The 20,846-nt window shown below is 42.1% G+C and overlaps 1 protein-coding gene across 1 annotated transcript; it reads left to right on the top strand.

Moving 5' to 3' along the window:
* The first annotated feature begins 1,492 nt into the window (after window positions 1-1,492).
* nectin1a (nectin cell adhesion molecule 1a) lies at window positions 1,493-18,612 on the top strand. Its single transcript, XM_030437227.1, has 10 exons — window positions 1,493-2,046; window positions 12,973-13,085; window positions 14,367-14,625; window positions 14,952-15,069; window positions 15,166-15,347; window positions 15,462-15,579; window positions 15,986-16,137; window positions 16,260-16,392; window positions 16,702-16,762; window positions 17,467-18,612. Exons 1-10 carry the CDS (start codon window positions 1,995-1,997, stop codon window positions 17,773-17,775), a joined length of 1,497 nt encoding a protein of 498 aa, XP_030293087.1. The 5' UTR covers window positions 1,493-1,994; the 3' UTR covers window positions 17,776-18,612.
* The last annotated feature ends 2,234 nt before the right edge of the window (window positions 18,613-20,846 follow it).

Genomic DNA, 20,846 nt, shown 5'->3' with positions numbered 1-20,846 from the left:
GGAGATCAAACTCTTATCTGCACTTAACTGTCAGACGAACATGTAAGTCTGTATGCAACCGTGGTGGATATCTCAACATATTTCACCAATTAGGCCATACAGGGCTACAGGTTTAATTGTGTTTATTATCTGGTCTTTATTATCTGGTTTATTATATAATCTGGAATCTTTGTGAAGGTGTCAGTTACAAACCAATCAGTAAACTTATCAGTGGAGAAAAAAAAAATCAGCAGATTAGTCCATAATCATCAGTTGCAGTCCTTATAGTTAGACATAAACGAAAACAATACAATCCTTCTTATAGATTAATGCGAGTAATAACCAGAATGGTATGCAGAGCGCTTACCAACAGTGCCCTTTAATTCAACAAAGCCTACTCCAATATCAAAATCGACAGCCCTGCTGTATCACTCTAGGGTTTAAACCGCCCAGAACTGCTTAACCATGATTTAAACTCCTCAGATCTGTGCCAGCCAACCACTATAGAGGTGGGATAACAAAACAATGCAAGTGGAATCATACCTCCATAGTGCTGTGGCAGAATAATAGCTTGGTAAGGAGAAATTAAGTGCTGAGCATAGTCTTGTTTTTGGATCCCACCAAAATCTGTCACAGCTGTTTGGATACACTTTAAATCTGCGAGAGATGCATTAAAACTGTTAGTACCTCTCTGAATCCCCATTGTCTCGGCTACATTTTCCTGTTTGTTACCGTATAGACACGACTATAAAAACATATTTAAATCAGACAGATATCGAACTGTACCCAGTCACCTGAATAAACTCGATTTGGTTTTTTTCCCATCAAGATCCATGCATTATTCCCTTACAAATGATTGAAAATGACTTAAAGATGTGTCACTCTAAAAGTTGAAAAGTCAGAGTTGGAATAGTCTGCGTGTAAAGATGGACTTGTGTACTGTAATGTCCCTCTGTGGTCTCATTTAGCCACATCTTAGCGGCCGTCATTGACTTCTAGCCAAATGGAATGGAAGTTATTTCTGGGTTTTGGGACTAATTCCTGCGGCACTCTTTAATCTGATGATACATAACAGTCCGACAGTCACAGGGGACATCTATCTATCTTCGCGAAATGACTCGTTTGACTCATTCGGTCCGATAAAATTTGCGAAGTCTAGATGAGACGCAAGACTAAATCATTTCATTCAAGTTAGCCCGCCGCTAAACTGGAAGTTTAGTCGGCGGAAGTCTCCAGTGCGCACGCTCTATGGGCCCCTCGACACGGCAGATCGGGGTAGTTTATAGGGATGAATAGTTTTTTTGAATGAATCGTCTACATAAAAAAATATTCTCATTATGACATTATATCTGAATACTTCCTCCACCACTGCAATTAGCAGGTATTGGCATCAGGCATCAGGCGCAGTGTGTGTGTGTGTGTGTGTGTGTGTGTGGGTTGGTGGGTGGGTGGCAATCACGGGAGCTGATTCCTGTAGCCACGCCCCTGTCTGGGGCCCCTAATTGCGTCTATTGAGTCTGCTTATTTAAAATAGCCAGACTGCACCTTGTTTTTTTTCTAACTGTGCACCCAGGGCGCAGTGCTCAGCTCAGCCCTCACACACTGTCAGAGAGCTGTCGGACTGGGGGTAGGCTATCTCCGAAATAATCTGCCCACGCGTTAAGCTGCTTTATCCCCGCCAAGCCTCTGCCGGACAGACACTGCTGCAGCTCCGCTACAGCTCAGACTGAGGTCGGCATCACAGTGGGAGAGAGAAAAAGTGAAACAGGCTGCGGGGGACAAGTTTGAGAAATCTTTTCAGGGCGAGGGGGAGTGTGTGTGCGTGTGTGTGTGTGTGTGTGTGTGTGTTAGCGCGCGCTCGGTGTGCAGCACGCATGGAGACCTGACTGGACCCTGACGCGCAAACCTGAAGCCCAACCTGCCGCCGTGCGTTCAGTGTGGGAGGCAGGAGCCACAGAACAAAGTGCACACCGGGAATTTCACCACAGCGAGAAGCTGGCACTGGAGGTCTGGGCATGGACAACACTGGATTTTGGATATTCCTGATAACAACTTGTCTCTTTCCAGGTAGGCTGCTCTGCTTTATTTTAGCACCTGGTTCAATAGTCGTGATGGTGATGAGACACTGGGTGACATGAATCCAGAGGAAAGACATGATTGATTTCTCTGTGGGAAATCTATGCCAGTCACAAAGGAGGAGGGTGCAAAAAGAACAATATTGTGGCATATGCATTGCACATTAAGTGTACAGATTAAACTGATCTAAACTCAGTCTGACATAAATGATTTTGCGTCATACAAATAAACAGACGGATGTTCTTCACTCCATTTTTACATTTTAGTGTCATATAAGTGTTCATTTAAATGACCCTAATTAATTATCATAATAATACACTTATTAAAGGTTTACCACTTGAGGTGGTTTAGTAGTTATTGTTATTGATGAAAAAATAATGTGCATCATTGTGTATATCTGTTATAGAATTTCGAGTTGCCAGGTTGTGATATAAGTATAGTCTAATTTTTTTTCACAACCTGGCAACCCAAGAGTTTTTACTTAGAACACGTTTACAACTGATCAATGAAGCGGAATGTGGCTATCAAACACTTGTGACAAGGATATTTAGTGGTGGCAGGATTTTGTATAGTTTAACAATTAACTTAATTGTCTAAAATGACACCAGTGAAATGGTAAACTTTACTAAGTTAGCTCAAGCATCTTTTTCTGGCTGACTACCACTAAAGATTTTCACGTCGAAAATATCGGACAGCCTAAATAGAGATACTGATATGCATGTGATAGGCCAATATCGGCCGATAATAGCAGCTAACCAATATGAAGCATCAGTAATTGATCAAAATTAAGTTGATTCTCAATGTACTGTAGTCTGTTGGTTCATTAATTGTCCTCCTGTTGATGTTAGAATAAACATCGTGAAGGTGCATTATATACGAATTTTAGCAGTTTTGACATTATGACGTCCATGTATTGGGTTGTAGAGATATCTACTGAAGTTAGAATGCTAACCTGCTATCCCTATTCCGACCCGGTCCAATGTTCCTGTGCTAGCGGCACTTCCTCGGTGCCCCAAGCTCCCAGATCAAACTGCTAGCTGCACGGCTAACTGTGCAAGTTAGCAGCAGTTAGTGATTACTCTGGTTAGCGGTTACTCTGGTTAACAGCAGTTAGCAGTGAGCGGTTACTCTGGTGGTTTGTTTTGAATTTGACCGGTGGCCAATTCTAACAAACTGACCCTGCACTGACCCTTGCACATTTGTACGGATGGGGAAAGCGTATTGGGCATCAGTGCAAGTTTTGCCTATTCAGTGCAGCTTAGAGCGTCAAACTCCTCTCATCTTCATATCCAAATGATTAAATCTCTGAAACTACACTACTTTACTTCTCATCAGAGCAGAACTCAGATCAGATGAATTTCATTCAGAGTGTGGAACTAAACTCGCCTGTTTTCAGCAGGTGCATCAGTGTAATCACGCTAAGATGTGGCTGCCTCTTGCAGATGGCATCCCCGCATCTTACAGTCTTGCGTGTGTGTGTGTGGGGGATTGTGTGTGTGTGTGTGTGTGTGTGTGTGTGTGTGTGTGTTTGAATGAATGGCATAACTCTTGCCTCATTGTAACAGGTGCAGCTGTGTGATCACACTAAGCTGCCGCCATACGTACAGCTGGCATCAGCTTTATGCCTGGTAAGGGGGGTGGGGGGTGTTGATGGTGTTCATACTACGTAATGACAAAAGCGATTGTGGCAACATATGGATGTGTTGAGCCGCTGTGACATCTGCTGTGATTGCTTTTTTCACTCGGTGAGTGATAACCCCACCCGCCCTCCCCCCCCCCCGCATGTTGAGCATTAATTTCCTGGTGTACATACATGTGTGTATGTGTTATTGCCGAGTGTGAGGCCATGCCATGTGTGTAGGATTGTCATGTTGAAGGACAGGGCAGTGGATTAGAGCTGCACAGGGAGCAGGAAGGGTGCAACAACATGATCGCTGCCAAGTCCCAGTCTGCTGCCTGTTGTTGCAGTGTATCTGTCTTCTCCTGGCTGGTGTAGACTCAGACAGCCTCCGCAGGTCTGTCAGCCTCTGCCGGTCTGCCCCAGCAGTGCTGTCACTGGAAGCCACTGATGTCATTTTTTTCCCCACCTCACACAAATAAAAGTTTGCCATCCACCACTGCCGAAAGACACTAAAAAGGCTGACAGAGACCGACAGACAGGCCGGCGTTCTCTTGAATTTTTGCATAATCCACAGTCCACAGCTGGAACACACAGACACGACCCCACAGAAATAATCCAGCACAAACACACAGCCCTTCTGTCCTCTCCCTCTTTTGTTTGTTGCTCTTTCTGCACCCACCTCTTCAGAGTCAGCCCCCCCAACCCCCCGGAAGCATTTTTGTTTGTCTCTCAGTCCGTTCATCTTCCTCCACGGACATTTTCTTAATTTCTCTCCGTCTCCTGTCTCTCTCTCTCTTGGGGTTTTTTCGGTCTCCTCTCATGTCCCCAAAACACAGATGCAGCAGCGACAGTCATCATAATCCTGTGAGCTGCCCGCTGAACACCGGCCAAGTGCACACTCCACGTTCCTGCAGTGCAACAGAGATTACACACCCACACAAACACGCACACTTGTACCCGAGTGTGTGTGCGCACAGATCTCAATCAGCAACAATGAGAGATTACAATTGATTCAGGGGGGAAATGAGAAGAGGTGAAGTGTCTTCTCCATTTCAATCAGGCAGAAACGGAAAGGAGCGCACATAATCTGGCAAAGTGGATGTCCTAATGTCTGTTTCTGTTGTTGGTGAAGTTGTTCTTTGCTGTCACGCACTACAATCTTTTGATTCTGAGCGATTCAATGTGAAATAACAGCCTAGTCGGGTATATAATCGTTTCACAAACCTCTGTCACTTTCAGGCAACATGTGGTTAAGCTTTAGTTTGAGCATTGTGTGTGTTTTTTGCGCGTGTGTCAGTTGGTCTTAACTCTGGTGCCCCCTGCATTGTAAGTCACAAGGCCAAAGACACAAACACAGTGTGTAATCCCCGATCAATCACAGATTTGATGGCCTAAAGATTAAACAGTTAATCTGTCCACTCCTCTTTCTCTCCCTCTCTCTGTGCTTCATTTTCTCATCTGTCGCAGTACTTCAGTTTGTTTTTTTTTGTGCCTGTGGCCTTCTGGTAGCTAAGTGAGCGAGGCTGAAGGTAGACATAGTTTGTTCAGCCTTGAGATGTTGCAGTTCAATGTGATGATCGTTCCTAACAGCACCACTGCACATAATGAAGTCAGCCTCGTGTTTTTAATCTTAGACACAGGCTTATAAATACCTGAAATACTGACTATGTGCCAATATGGAGGACCGCTCTTTGATCTTTTCTCTGCTTTCTTTTCCAATTTTCTATAAAAGTGTGGCGAAGCAGGGACTTTATAAATAAAGGTTTGGACTTTTTATGGAAGCCTATAGGGGACTAAATTCAAATTCAAATTGGCCTCGAGGCCTAGCACTCTTCCTGGAGGCTTGCTTATACCTGCTGAACATGGCAGCCAAAAGCGTGTTGGCATTATCATTGTAGGCATGTTAATATGACAGTATGAGCATTTAGCTAAAAGCTCGTACAGCTTCACAGAGCAACTAGATAGCTGTTACACAGCTCTTGATATATTATAAGGTGCCATTCAAGGAGGTTGTTCCGAGGATGAAAGCGTTTACATGACTGCATTACAGTGGACACAATTCAAAAGGCATCCCTGTTTAAATAAAGGTTAAAATAAATAAAATGATAATTTCTATTTGTTTTAGCATATGACCAAAAAAAAATCTGTAAACTCTTTATCAAAAGGGATTTGATCATATAATGATGCCTTCTGTAAATTCTCCCGTCTCTTTTCTGGATTGCAGCCAAACCTTCCACCGTCTCTCTGACGAACACACACGGGAAAAGTAAAAAAAAGAAAGAAAAAAAAAGCGGCTTGTCACATAATGAGTATGAGGCAGAAAGAAGGAGGATATCCTCACAGGATATAAAGAAAAAGCCCCACACCACACTGCCATGCTCTTGCTGTTCATTGAAGTGTGAAACGATATTTCTATTGTTTTTATAACATTCCCATGGTCCTCTCTTGCCTGTGTGCTGCTGCTGTTTATGGATCATTGTCATGTGGACTGGTGAGGTCATTTCCCATAGTTTGAACAAAAGAAGAATGTGAATGGACACATGGTGGGAAAGATGTGGAGCTGACGCGATGTGAAAGTGTGTGTGTGTGTGTGTGTGTGTGTGTGTGTTTGTAGCAGAGAGGTAGGCACTCTTTTTTTTTTCTTTTACACACACCTAAAGCCACTAATCAGTTCAGCCACAGAGCTCGGGGGTGTGTGTGTGTGTGTTTCTTTGTAATTATTACACAGTGAGGAACCAGAATTTTTTTTTTTACCAAACAAAACATTTTTGGTGAGTGAGGACAAATTGGCCGATCCTCTTAACTTCAAAGGGCTGTTTGAGGTTTAAAGGAACAGTTCATCCAAAAGTGTGAATTCCGTCAGTATCCACTCGCCCCTATGTCGATTGGAAGTCAGGTGAAGTTGGTTGTCCACAAAACATTTCTGGAGCTTCGCAAGCAAAACAGCGTTGCAGCATTCTCATGAACAGCAAGTAGAAGTAAATGGGGATTTGTTTTAAAATGTAATAAAACAAGTGAAATTGCCCGATGAAGCTCCAGAAATGTTTTGTGTATTACAAAACTTCACTTGACTTTCCATCAGCGTGGGGAGGTGAGTAGATAATGACTGAATGTTCATGTTTGGGTAAACTTTTCCTTTACGACTTGTTTTTTAAGGGTTGGGATGGTATACGGGATCAGAAACGACCGCACGACAACAATACACTGCAGTAAATGGATCCAAATATAAACCGCCACCAAAAAGCCACAAATAATGCTCAGAACAGCACCAAACTTCAGCAACAGTACAAATAGGGTCTCAGCACATAGTCCGGGGCATCTAACCTCTGCTAGATTAGCTAGGGAAGCTATTGGGAAGCTACAAAACAGATTTCAACTCTCCTCCATCAGCTTCCGGGTCGGGGAAGTCCCAACGCGACGATTACCGAGGGCGGTTAGAAATGCTCAATTCCGTTCTTTTCCCTGTCCGCTCTCGATAATAACTGTTACAAACTGGCAGGTAAGACACATATAAACTTTGATTGCTTTTCCATGGAGTCATAATCATACATTTTCATCCATGAGCCGCGGAACTCTACTGCACTCGGTAATCGACTCGTCGGGACTTCCCGTCAACAGGAAGCTGCTGCAGAAGAGTGGTACATTTTGTCAGCTTTTCAGTAGAAATCCAGCAAAGCTAGCAGAGTTTTAATGCCCCGGACTATGTGCTGAGACCCTAGTTGTACTGTTGCTGAAGTTTGGTGCTGGTGCTCTGAGCATTATTTGTGGCTTTTTGGTGGCAGTTTCTATTTGGATCCGTTTATTGCAGTGTATTGTTGTCGTGCGGTCGTTTCTGAGGTTGATAAAACTCCGTAAATTAGCGGTCTGCTAACTTGATCTCTGGAGAGGGAGTCTAACAAAGTTTCACGGTGTGTTAGACCATGGATTAAATTTAACCATCAGCAACCTTACACAGAGATAAACAAAATAATTATGTTGGTCTAAAATTATACACCATCACAAGAAAAGGACATTTTTCTCTGCACCTTCCTACTTTCTCATAGGCACTGAGGTTCAAAATAGACATGCACACACACATTTGTAAGGACTGAATCCACAATAATTCAGCGAAAACAGGTTGTAATTGTGAGCTGCCCATACATCAGCACCGGAAATGAACCATGACTGATCTGATGCGGATGCACTTTAATATCCTAAATGCTGTAATCTCCTCGCTCTGCTGGCCTTCTTCCCTCCCAATGACCCGCCCCCACGGACACACCCCACCACCACCACACACACACACACACACACATGATTTATAAAAGTGGGCGTTGAGGCACACTGAACTCGTGCCCCTATACAAATCTATTAAACTCAATAATATAACAAAACACACATATGGCCCAGGTCTTAGTGACATCATGTGAGGATGTTGGTCATATTTTTGATGACTGATGTCAGCGGGGCAGATCTGTCCGTATTTCCAAGCTGTTCTGTGCATGTTTGCGTGCAGGGGACATGCACAAATGTGCCATATACATATTAAATTGCTTTTATGTACATTTATATGAAAAGGCAAGACCAAACAAATCTGTTTAAGTAGGGAATTAGTGCACTCTCTCATCATCATAATTTGATCGAGGCCTTGTTTTCCAATCTTTCCGGTTATGGTAAGCGCTAACAGGCTAAGTGCTCTATCGTAGGCAACTGGACGTGTTTTAGCTTCTTGAAGACGTTTCACCTCTTGTCCAAGAGGCTTCTTCGAGAAACTGAAACACGTCCAGTTGCCTCCAATACAGTTTTACCATGAGCTGGATGACTGAGAACCTTCATCAACACTAACAGGCTGTGTCTTTTTTCTGTGTCTCATAAGACTCAGTCTGCCATCTGTTGAATTTGAATTCTTGTGAGTTCTTCTTCTTGGTGAGGATCAGAAGCTCAACATATTTTTTAAAAATTGTCAGAATTCACAGTCCTGTCTCAAGTGTTCCGTCTGTATCTCATTTATAAGAACAGTCTTAGTCTGATTTATGGGATGAGCATATGAACACATCTGCTTGCTCAGTGCTTAGAGAGATTTGAGAATTTGCAGAGACCTTGATTCTTCACTGTGTTTGAGAACTGTTTGGCCTTCAGTTCTCGGACAGGCTAAGCCTGTGGTTGACCTTTATTCGGCTCACTCTTTAAAGATTCTCACATGAGAACCAAGTCTCTCCTCCCGCCCTCCCGAGCTCTACAGATCAGAATCTAAATAAATTTGATTGAGCGTAAAGTTATAGAAAACTGTTGTATCTCTAATATTGGTCTGTTGTTGAATTGTCCAACTTTTTAGCAGACGTCTCCTGCAAAAGAAGATATATGTCTTAGCTCTGTTAGAAGACTTGCTGCAGAGCTCTGTTGGAGTCGACCAGCAGGTGAACCAGGTGTTACTGCAGTCAAGCTGTGGCTACAGCATGGTTGGCTCTCTTCAAAGATCTAGTTTGAAAATGTTTTGTCTTTTGACGTTAATTGGCTTAAAAGAAGCTGGGATTAAGCAATGACGTCCCATCATGTTCAAAATACTAATGTTATGGTAAGTTTCTTTATCAGTAGATTTATAATTTTGAGTGAGGGGACAAATCAAGTTTGGATGATTCTGTCAGAAACGAATTCCTGAATCCGTCCCTTCATCTGGATCCACACCAAAACTTAGTGGGGTCAATTCTGGGCGGAGGCCCTGAGTCTCCTCCATCGTGGAAACACTTCGAATGTTTCGTTCAAACCAACCAACCAACGCATAGACAATCCAATGGACTTAAACCCAACAGGTAACAATTGATCCAGGGATAACAGCTATGCAAAAAAGAGGATTGGACCTGACATTTACCCCCGTGGGCACCGCACATTAAGCTTTGTCTAAGCCTATCAGTAAAGCAGCTATAGGATGTACAGACAGTTCTTATGGATAGTCTAGTTCGATATAGATAACTTGTTAAAGGAGGGCTGATGGTGTTAAAAATATCATCATTTGTAATTCCCTCCAGAACAAAACATACAAGCCTATTTTAAAAGCATATTTTTTATTTCACGCATTGCTCTTCCCTCCTGGCGCCTACATTACCCACAATGTAACACGACCTTTGACAGTTCAGTAACGGTTTTGGTTAAAATGAAACCAAAACTCTGACCAGCGATCTCTCCTGTCAGAGTTTAGTTTTCAGTTCATTTTTAGTGAAACATCAGTGTGTGACATATCACCATACATTGCAATATTTATCACACATCCTGCCCTGAAACAGTTCTGTCAGACCTATTCAAATGGCACAACTGGAAGCTATTGTCCAGTGTTGTTATTGTAACCCTGCAGGAAACGTCATGTTTGCCCGGGGAAGCTCTTACACAGCTGCGGCGGACATTTTCAGACGCTCAAACACTGTGGGTCAAAGCATTACTTCATGGAGTCAGCGCTGTCAGCCCAGGGTGCTTTTCATTTGTTGCCTCTGTGATGGAGACTAAACCAGAACACAGATGGACCGATCAATATTTCTCCATTAATAACGTGGAAATATTGGAGAACATGATGAACCATGAACGATGTCACCTCATAACATCTCTTTTTTTAAAAAAAAATACAATACAATATGTAATGGATGGAAATCCCCCCTGGTTATGCATGGGTTACAGTCACACTGCAATTCAGCATCATATTCATATTTAAAAAAATTTCAATTTGGCCTTCAGTGTTTGAAAGAGTTAAAGATAACCAGCTGATGATGACTTTAGTAGTGTCTGATATGGCTGTTTGCATTATGACATTTCATTAGAAAGGTTTGGTTCTTTGTCACACACATATAACTCTATATTTGCAACAGATACGAAGCTCTTTTTGTGTGACCTGACAATTTTTAGTTAAAGAGGAAGCTGCATTTTGTTTGTGAGGCTAACGTGTAAAGTCGATTGTATGCAGCAAAGCTTTTATTTTGGCATCACGAGGGCGTATTTACAAGGTTTCAAGTTAAAGTCCTGTGGAAAAAGCATCATTAAAAGGGATATTTGGCAATGGATGGAATGTTTGAGTGCATTTCCATCTCTTCAGCACTTACGCTATTGAACTTCTGCCACGGTAAGAGGAAGAAAGGATTTTAAAGGGGTTACCGGTAAAATATAAAAGGATTGATTCATTCAAGTTTGCAGTGATAAAGAAATTTTGATGGTAAGTCATTTGACATTTTAATCAAGGATGGCTGATAGATACTGACTGAGGTAGAATGAGGTGTGTTTTGCGTGTGTGTAACTATGTGTGCATGAGAATGAGAGCAGCCATTGTTTGAGCTGTTTTGTTTAGCGTAGCATCATTGTTCTTTATTCTGCATCATGAATAAAGAACAATGAGAGGTTTCACTCTTCAGGAACCTGCCAAATATAGTGGGAGTAACGTATTCAGATCCTTTACTTAAGTGCTAATAACACGCTGTAAAAAAATTAACAGTAAAAGTCCTGCCTTGAAAATCTTACTTAAAGGTGCAATACATAAGAATTGGCCTCCTTGATTTCGTACTCCCATGGGGGCAGTATATCACCAGAGTAACTGAAAACTGCTGCTAACTGTATTCTGTATATAACTCCATGCCTGCAGCTATTTTTAGCTTGTTAGCTCATTTCACTGTGCAGCTAGCGGGACTACCAGGGTAGTGTCGGTATTTCCACCACTTGCACACAAGCTTTGGTGTGCTGGGGTAAAAATCTCTTTGGTCCAGAGGCTAGCTGGTTAGCATGCTAACTGCAGTAGATATCTCTTCTCACATAGATGTTTTTTTTATACAACGTCAACACCGTTCCTTCTTCACTTTCTGTTGATCATTTGTGTTAATTTTGTAATGCTTTGAATTAAAATCGTTACATATCGCACCTTTAAGTTAAAGTATGCAGGTTTGAGTAGGGAAATGTCTTTACATATTAAAAGTAAAAGTATTCACGCAGATACATGTCACATCACAAAAAAGGTACCTTAAAATCATATTTGAGTAAAAGTAAAGATACCGTGTTAGGATATAACTTTAGTGAAAGTGAAAGTCACCCATATGAGTAGTACTTTAATAAAAATACACATAAATGCAAATCTCTTATTTGTATCTATGTAGTGTACTTTAAAGGTCGGACGATACTTGGATCAAATAATATGAATTTTCTGATTATTAGAATGCATTTTTGCCAATAAAATGATTTTTTTTCAAATGTGCTACTTTGGCTTTAATTCAGCCAGTAATTTGCAAAATAAAAAGAAACTAAGATTCAAAGATTAACTGAAACGTTGTGGATTAAAAGTACATAATTTGCCTCCAAAATATATGTACTATTTTGGACTGCAGCTAATGATTAATCTAATCTAATTGAATGAGGGAGTGTATTGAAGTACATTTACTCAAGTACTGTGCTTATGAACAGTTTTGTGGTATTTGTACTTTGCTTCCACTCCAGTACATTTTGGAGGCAAATACTCAACTACATTTATTTCATAACTTTAGTTACTAGTTACTTTTTAGTAACTTCATTTCATTGAGTACATTTAATGCTTGAAAATAACATTAGATTCTTATCACAATATGTTTACTTTTACTCAAGTATGACTTTTTGGTAACTTTAACAACCCTATTTGATTATTACTTCCATCAATCGATGTGCAGTCACAATAACACTGAACCCAACAAGGCATCTTCACAATGCTCGTTTTTGTCCAGCCATTAGTCCAGACCTCAAAATTATAAAAAGAAAAAACTATTTAAAATAATACAACAGAAAAAGCAGCAATTTAATGAACTAATTATTTCAGCTGAATTGTAAAAGTTTGTATGTTTTTTTATTCAAATGTCTTAACTTGTAAACAAGTAACTAAAGCTGTCAAATAACTGTTCAAGAAAGTAAGTTAGTAAGTAAGTAAGAATAAAGGGACAGCACAAGTAGTGAATGTAAACTTCTGTCTGTCTGACACACACAAGGAAACAAACGTGACTTGGAAGTGGGTGTGTGTCTGCTGTGGATTTGTTAAAGGGGATCAGTAAGTCAGTGGGAACAGTAACCAAACAAATCGTGCTTATTTATACCTCACTCTAATCCAAACCTTTGACCCCTGCTCACCTCTCACGCTGCTCAAATACCTTTGACAGCTCAGCTCACTTTATCAGCTCAGCATGCTGTGCTGACTGTGAACCGCTTAGACTATGCCAGTCTGACGCTGCCAACAAGTGCGAATTTGTGGGTGTGTGCGTGCCCGCCCAGGATAGCTGAATATGTAGTAACATCTTTTTTTTTTTCAATGTCTTGTGTTTCTCCTCCAGGTATAAATGGCCAGACGGTGGAAATGGATGACGGGAAGTCGGGTTATGTTGGCTCAAAGGTGGATCTCCGCTGTCGGTTCATCAACAGCTCCCCGCCTGTCAAAATCTCCCAGGTATTCAGTCGTCCGCCAAACATGAAATACATCAAAATTGCAAAAGCAAATACCGTTCATACCCAAAACCCATCTTCCAAATACAAGGTAGATGATATCAAACAACCAACGATGAACCAAGTCTTCTAAAAGATGAAAAACAATCTGAGACGGAAGGAGGGGGCAACAGAATTATCACCCAAATCTGCAGCTCCCCTCGGCTTGCCAGAGCTTTAGGATCATTTTTTGGCCACAGCAGGCGGCTATTTTCAGGTTAAAAAAGCTCTAAAACTCTGCGTACACCACCTGCTCAGCACCAAAAAGCAGAGAGACAGTTAGCAAAGAGCTGGTGAGCATACTGGAGCATTAAGCAGCTAAAGAGACGGATATTTCCCTCAGGAGTCTGTGGAGATCAAAACGCAGAGACAAAATATTTTTTTTTAGATGAGAGTGAATACTGAACTTGTTTCTGCTGCCCCCAGCTGGCCAAATAAAGAAAGTGTTCGCACTTTTTACAAAGTAGGAGAAACCAAGAGAACACCAGCAGATATTTGCAGGAGAAACCAGATTCGCCTTTACATGTGTGACGTGGGTTTCTAATAGAATAAGCAATGCAATGAGGAGGAATGAAGGGACAATTACTCAATGTGTCTATATCCAATCCAAAGCCGCACTAAAATGCAAAGCAGCTATAGCTAATGTTTTAATCATGATAATGTATCTAATGACTCTTTCCAATTTGACACATGTGAAAGAGTTGCTCGTGGTGATGAAGGTAAAGAGAATTATCAACCAAATCTCATCTCTTTACTAAGCTTTATTGTGAGTTTCAGCTCGTTGTTGAGCTGAAACAGAGCGAGGGCGTCGAATGAGGTGATGTCATCTTTGCACTAAGCAATAAACTAAACAGGGCAACACCACACATTTGTTGCCTCACCTCAGAGTCCATCGCCAGGCACAAGAACCATCAATGCTAAAACAGCAGACATTTCCCACAGGAGCTGGTTGAGACCAAAAACAGAGCTAAAAGAGAGTGAATGGACCTGCGTTCGCCAATTGATCACTAACACAACTCCAAAATAAATATATGTCGCTTTGTGACTCCTGGATGTGTAAACTTAAAACACTGAAGTTGTGTCAGCGTCATTAAAACAGTCATTAGAATCAAGCTTGGGTTCTGAAAGTTATTTCAGAGCATATTAACATATTCTGCCTTAACCTGACATCTACATTTCACATTTAGGACTTCTACAACCATGAATCACTTATGACAGATACTCAGATACATCATTCTTTCTCAAGGTAACATGGCAGAAACTGGTTAACGGCACAAAGCAGAACGTGGCGATCGCCAATCCCTCCCTCGGTGTGTCCGTGGCCCCGCCCTACAGGGACCGTGTCACTTTCAAGAATGCAGCAGTGAGGCGACGGACTCCGACTCTTGAGGACACCACCATCACCTTCTCCTCCCTCCGCCTGTCTGACGAGTCCACCTACATCTGCGAATACACCACGTTCCCCGCAGGGAACCGGGAAAACACCGTAAACCTCACTGTCTACGGTAAGACAGATGTGTGAATGTGAAGTTGCAGCTGTGAGCCACACACATAACCAAAAGCTCTGAGTGTTTACATTTTAATTTTAATGCAAATGAAACAAAAGTGATATAACAGCGTCATTAATGAGCTTGAGAAGTGTCTGATGGCACATTTTGTACCTTTGAACTTTAACATTTGTGCTTGAGTGACATTGAAAGATTTGCATCACTACACTACCTGTATCTCATTTTGATTGAGCACCCCCTGCTGAGTGAAATTACAGAGTGCGCCTTTAAAAACAACTCCAGATCAACTCAGTGCTTTTGATTTTCAATTTTCACTCTCTCAGTTCGCCCGACGACTCAGATGAGCCTGTCCACGCCAACGCTGGTGGCTCGTTCATCCAATCTGAAAACACCGGTGGCCACCTGCATCTCTGCTAATGGAAAACCACCCGGCACCATCAGGTGTGTATGTGTGTGTGCGGTTTTATATGTGCTTAACCACAAATCAGCCGATGCATCTCTTTGCCGCGAGACTGATTCCTCGTTTGATGTGCGCAGGTGGGAGACGAGGGTGCCGGGAGAAGTGACCACTCGAGAATACAGAAACTCAGACGGGACGTTCACCGTTCAGAGTGACTACATTTTGGTTCCCAACAAAGACACACACAAGGAGACACTCACCTGTGTCACCAGCTACAATGAGGAAGTCTTCACTGACAGTGTCACCCTCGATATTCAGTGTAAGTCTGTCTCACACGCAAGTACATAACTATAAATGTAAAATAAGGTAAATAAGTTCAATTGGAAGCTAATTTTTATGTTATTTTTTTTCTACTTGCCCGTGTGTGCACCAGATGAGCCAGATGTTTCTGTGGATGGGTTTGATGGAAACTGGTACCTGAACCGAGAGAACGTCCAGCTGAGCTGCCAAGCTGATGCCAACCCGGCCGTCTCTCTGTATCAGTGGAAACTGTGAGTGCAACTCTGCGTGTGTTTCGCCTTGTGTGATTCACGTCACAAAATCGGACAACATCTGGTTTCTGCTCATGAATTATGTGGAGAGTCTATCCTTTCCAACATACACATATATCTTTACACAACACATCATTGTATCAAGGGATAAATTCACCAAACAACTAATAAAGGGAAAGTTGGCTGATGTTTCAAAGTCCACAAAACATGGAGTTTCACAGCAAAACAGCGTTGCAGCATTAAACAACTGAAGAAGATGGGGTGAAAACACAATGCTGGTGTAACCCAGGTCATCCTAAATTCAGAGAATTTCTCCCAAAACAAATACAACTAAAGTTTCTTTTTTGTGGAGATTGTCCCTCAGACAAGTCAACAAGCTAACTTTCATTTTATGTTCATGCTGCAGGGTTAATGGCTCCATACCAAACAGCGCTGAGATCCGAGACAACGTCCTTACCTTCAAAGGGCCGGTCACATATGACGTGCAGGGCACCTATGTGTGTGATGCAACCAACAGCATCGGGACACGGTCAGCCTCTGTGGAGGTCAGCATTATAGGTACGTCTACCTGGAGTCTGGCCTCATTTCATGAGAATAAGCGCAAAGTGGAAGGAAAGGAACGATTGGGCTGGAATTTCTTATTGATTGTGTGTGCGTGCATGTGTGTATTTTCCCTCTAGAAAAGCCACTACCACAGATCGCAACAGGTGATGTCATCAGCGTAGTTGCCTTACTGCTTGCTGCTGGAGTGCTCATGGGCATCACTATCACGGTCCTGGTGCTCAAAATAAGAAGCAGAAAAGACGACTCCTCGTACGTAAACAGTCCAGTATCCCTCCTTCTCTTTTGTTTGCTGTGCTTGTTAAAGGTGCACAATGTAGTTTTGGGGGAAGACTATTAATATCTTCATTGACTGATTTTTTTAATGCCTAAACAAACTAAATAAACAAACTCTCTTCAGTCTCATGAATGAATAAATTGAATAAAGACATTTTCATACCGTTTACTTTGTTTATATGTGGCGGACCCTGCCACCTTTCTAGCTGCAAACAGTCTTCTGGGGACCTTATTTTCATCTGAGAACTGCTTGTTTTGACCATTTTTATCCTCTCTGATCCGAAGTGACTCTCCGTCCAGAAAACTGTCCCAGCCCGTAAGGAAAAGACCAGGAGATGATATCCAGGTAACATATTGACGTGCTTGTACTTTTACATATGACATGTTCAAAGGGGTTTTCCTCAGATTTAGTGGTCGATGGTCTCAGTTGATTCAGGTCAGTTCTCTGTTTTACTTGCTAACAGTTCTTTGCAGCTTTGAGTAGCTCTTAAGAGAAAATGCTTAAGGAATGTTTAGTCAATGGCGTGTTCAGAGTTCTTTGACCAGGGTGGCCCGAGTGGGGCAGTGACTTGGGGCAGAATGGCAATTCATCAGATTACGTGCAGCTTCCTCTGGAGCCACACGAGGCTTCGTTTAGTGTATGAAATGTCAGAAAATGGTGGTCAGTCGGGTGATCTTGTCCTCAGATGTCTTGTTTTGTCCACAACCCAGTGATATTCAGTTTACTGCCAGAGTTTTTAATGTTTGCTTCATAAAGAATTCTTCAGACTGATTCATCCATTATCAAAATAGGCTAATTGGTACAGCTCTACATTCATTGTTACTCACAAAAGTCCATTGTGTTTATTGTATCTTTGAGGTCATAAAAATGTATTTCCTTATAGCCGTCTTCTTCTCATTCTATTTGATGCAATGCTGCCTTTCTTGGCACATTACTGCCACCTGTTGATCGGTGGAATAATGTGCTTCCTCATGGTTGTGCGCAAGGACCCCCTCATAAAAACCTCATACACACATGGACTCTGATATATGTCTCTCATTTCTCCACAGCATTCAGGACGCTTTTACGAAGAGCTTCCGAACACAGCGGACTACGTGAGCTACAGACTGGCCTGCAACAAGGAGGACTACCCGGAGCCCTACTCCCCTCCCATCAACCCTCCTCTCTCATTTCTGCCCCAACACCCATACCCCTCCTCACAGCCAACCAGCGGCAGCAGCACCACCACCACGTCAAAAAACACCTTCTCTCCTCCGTCACACACCACGGCCATCTTTAAATACCCATCGGTACAGGGCCTGTCTTCTCCTCCCCCAGGAGTGGCGGCGTACACTTTTCCCAAAGAGCAGTACGTCTGAACCTTGTTACAAACTCTCCAGTGAACTCAGAACCCAATTCGAACCAGAACCCTTACCCAAGAGGAGGTTGTTGTTAAACCGTGGACTATCAGGCGGTGTCTCTGCACTGTCTGCACCGTTGTGGACGACTCTGGAAGTCAAAGGACATGCAGCTCTTGTTTTTGGACTTGATGTCCAGTTTTTAAAAACACTTTCTCTCTTGTGTCCGGTCTTTAATTGTGTTATCTGTTCTTTGAAAAAAAAGGGAAAATTGTTGAACCACATTTCAGATGTTTGCCAGCGAGTTTTAGTTTTAGGATGGAGGAAGGTCAAGTTAAAGATGATTTGACTGTCATAGGAAATATTTGTATTGCATGGATGTATTACATTTGATTGGAAAAATGCTTCCTACTGAATGGATAGGATTATCTCTTGATGTCCAATGTGGTTGACCCCTTACTTTATCCTCTATGTTATAATTTTGTAAAAAAAAAAAAAAAAAAAAGAGAGAGAAAACAAAAAAAGTATTGTACTGTGCTACTGTATCAGCAATGCCCACTCTCTTTATCCCGTGTCGTCCGCACTGACAATCCCTTTACTGAGGAACAGCGGATCTGACCTTTTGAGTTTACCTCCTGATCTGATGTAAGACTTTTACCGTGCGTGTATTTTCTATCGTTTGTGTTTTTCTTTGCAAAGGAAAAAAAAGAGAAAATTTTTATCTACTGAAGACATTTTGTCGATTTATGAAACTGTCGATGTTTTTATTCGTGGTATCTGTGGGTTTTAGTATTCATTGACACTGGTTGTTGGATGAGCCTTGAATTTTTAGCATTTCAATAAAAATCTTCAAGCCTGCGCACTCCTCTCAATACTGAGTTATTCTCAAACCTGCACGATGTACTGTGACGTATATCTGCTTCACGAACAGCACGTTATATTGCCTTCGGTGCCAACACTACAGTATACTCTACAGGGGTTTTTCATCCCCGGACTTAATTAAAATACTTCACTTTTCACATTTCGCTTTGTATATACTGTTAACATTTTACTGTTCATTTTTGTATATAGTGTTTTTAACATTTTTCGTCCATTAGATAGATATCGGAAGAGGAGTGAATATGCCCCTCTCTACTTATGTTCATGATCGGCAGAGGGATCAGAAGACAGGCCCTAACTTTTCATCTAGCAATTGCAGAAGTCAAAAGTTTTCATTTATCCTGGGCTGTTAAATGTCAGCTTACTTCTACAGCCCCTAAGTGGAAAAAATAAAATCAGTTACTGCAGGTTTAAAATGACAGTGAGTTTTATTAAGAGATCCGGCAGCGACTGCATTTCCACAAACCCGGGTAACATGTAGCGTGTTCGTTTTGGGTTCTGTTTAGCACCCATTTCCGCATCCACACATAGAAATATGACATGGTATCTATCACGTGTGCTCATTTATAGTGTCTCTCAGAGTTTCTAAAGCTGCCTTTTGTGTGCTGATGAAAACCCCGAACAAAGAATTCCCAGCTCCCCGAGCAGACTAACAGCCACAGATCCACTGTGTCCGGCTCTCATGGGGCCTTCACAGACCATCCGGCCTTGATGTTCAGCTTTGGCTCGAGCTGCATGGCTCAGCAAGCCGGAGCTTTAATTTCTCTCAGCATCTTATTGTCTTTTTCATCGTAACGTTTAGTTCACTACATTTTCTGACATTCAAAAAAAACAGAGAGTAGAAGTAGAGAGCACAAGCAAGAGAGTCCAGTGTAAATGGGTGCATTCATGTGTGTGAAATATTGGTTATAAAAGTGAAATAAATACAAATAAACCACATTGATCTTCCAACCTTTTATGATATTTGACTTTACGCGTTATTCTTTATTTGGTTATAGCTGATGAACTAAACTCTTTCTTGCACTGTGGCTCCCTCACTGTCTGTTTCAGTTCTGCTGCCTCTCAGTCTCTGCCAAGCGCGGTAAACCGATCTCCGTCCTGCATTCATTCATGACACAGATGTCTCGCATTACACGCTCGTGGTTCCACTTAACATTTTCTCCCCTTCTCTTTGTCTTTTGTAAACACATTAACATTCTTTAAAAACAACAAATAAGGGATAATTGATCAGCAGCTCATTCGGCCGGACGTGACATTCTTGAATTTTGGAGTCAAGCACAGCGGGAGACGTAGACCATCGTTGTGACATGTCGGATCTCTAAATCTATTCTAATCCTAATCCCATCAGCAGAGTTTACTCTGCTCCCTGGTCCTCGTGTGACCTCTGAAATTACAATTTCGGGGCCTTTAATGATACAACTTGCCCGAGATGACCAGAAACAGAGGGAGAAATGCAGTCCGATCTTACTGCAAGCAATAAAGGAACGTTTTTGCTGAGCTCATCGCCTCCGGAAATCTACTTAAAACCCTTGTTGTTTGTTTGGCCCCTGAGAACTTTTTGTTCTGAGGCTTGCACTGCAACGTACAAAGGGCAAAGGAAATCTAAGAAGCCATAAATCCTGTCAAATCCCTGTTCACCATCCATCTTTTTTGTGTGTGTTTAGTGGAGGGCTGGCTGAAACGATGACCGCTTCTATGTGCCTTTTCCACTTGTATTAAAAACTATATTATTTTCAATGTTAACTGCTGATTTAAGCGCAGATTATCATGAAACGCCAGTGTGGAGGAATGTTCCTGTTAAGACCCCTGGATGTAGTTAATGTGTATGGTGTGTGTGTGTGTGTGTGTGTGAGGGAGTCTAACCTGTCCACCCGTGCATCTGTTGTGTATAATAGATGAGCTCCGTATCACCATGTCATTCTAACCCTGCATGAGAAAGAAAGAGGGATAGAGGGATACAGAGAAAGGAAAAACACATGAATAATTGAGCCCAAATCAGTTTAGTGACCGTCCGTCCCTTCCTACTCTCAGTCTAATGAAGTCAGTGCCTGCAACTGGATTCTCCGAGAAACTTCTGGATCGGGGAGACGAAAGGAACGCGGGCGTCTGAGGGAAGCCGATGACAGCCGTGTAATTCGTGGTCCGAGAGCTTTGCCTTTTGATCCGCTCTGCCACTTTACTTTTTGGAGTAAAGAGGCTGTTGGACTCAGGAT

This window comes from Sparus aurata, chromosome 13, assembly GCF_900880675.1.
Source record: "Sparus aurata chromosome 13, fSpaAur1.1, whole genome shotgun sequence".
Lineage (NCBI taxonomy): Eukaryota > Metazoa > Chordata > Actinopteri > Spariformes > Sparidae > Sparus > Sparus aurata.
Note: the sequence above shows the minus strand (reverse complement) of the source record. Positions and strands in the feature narration are given on the sequence as shown.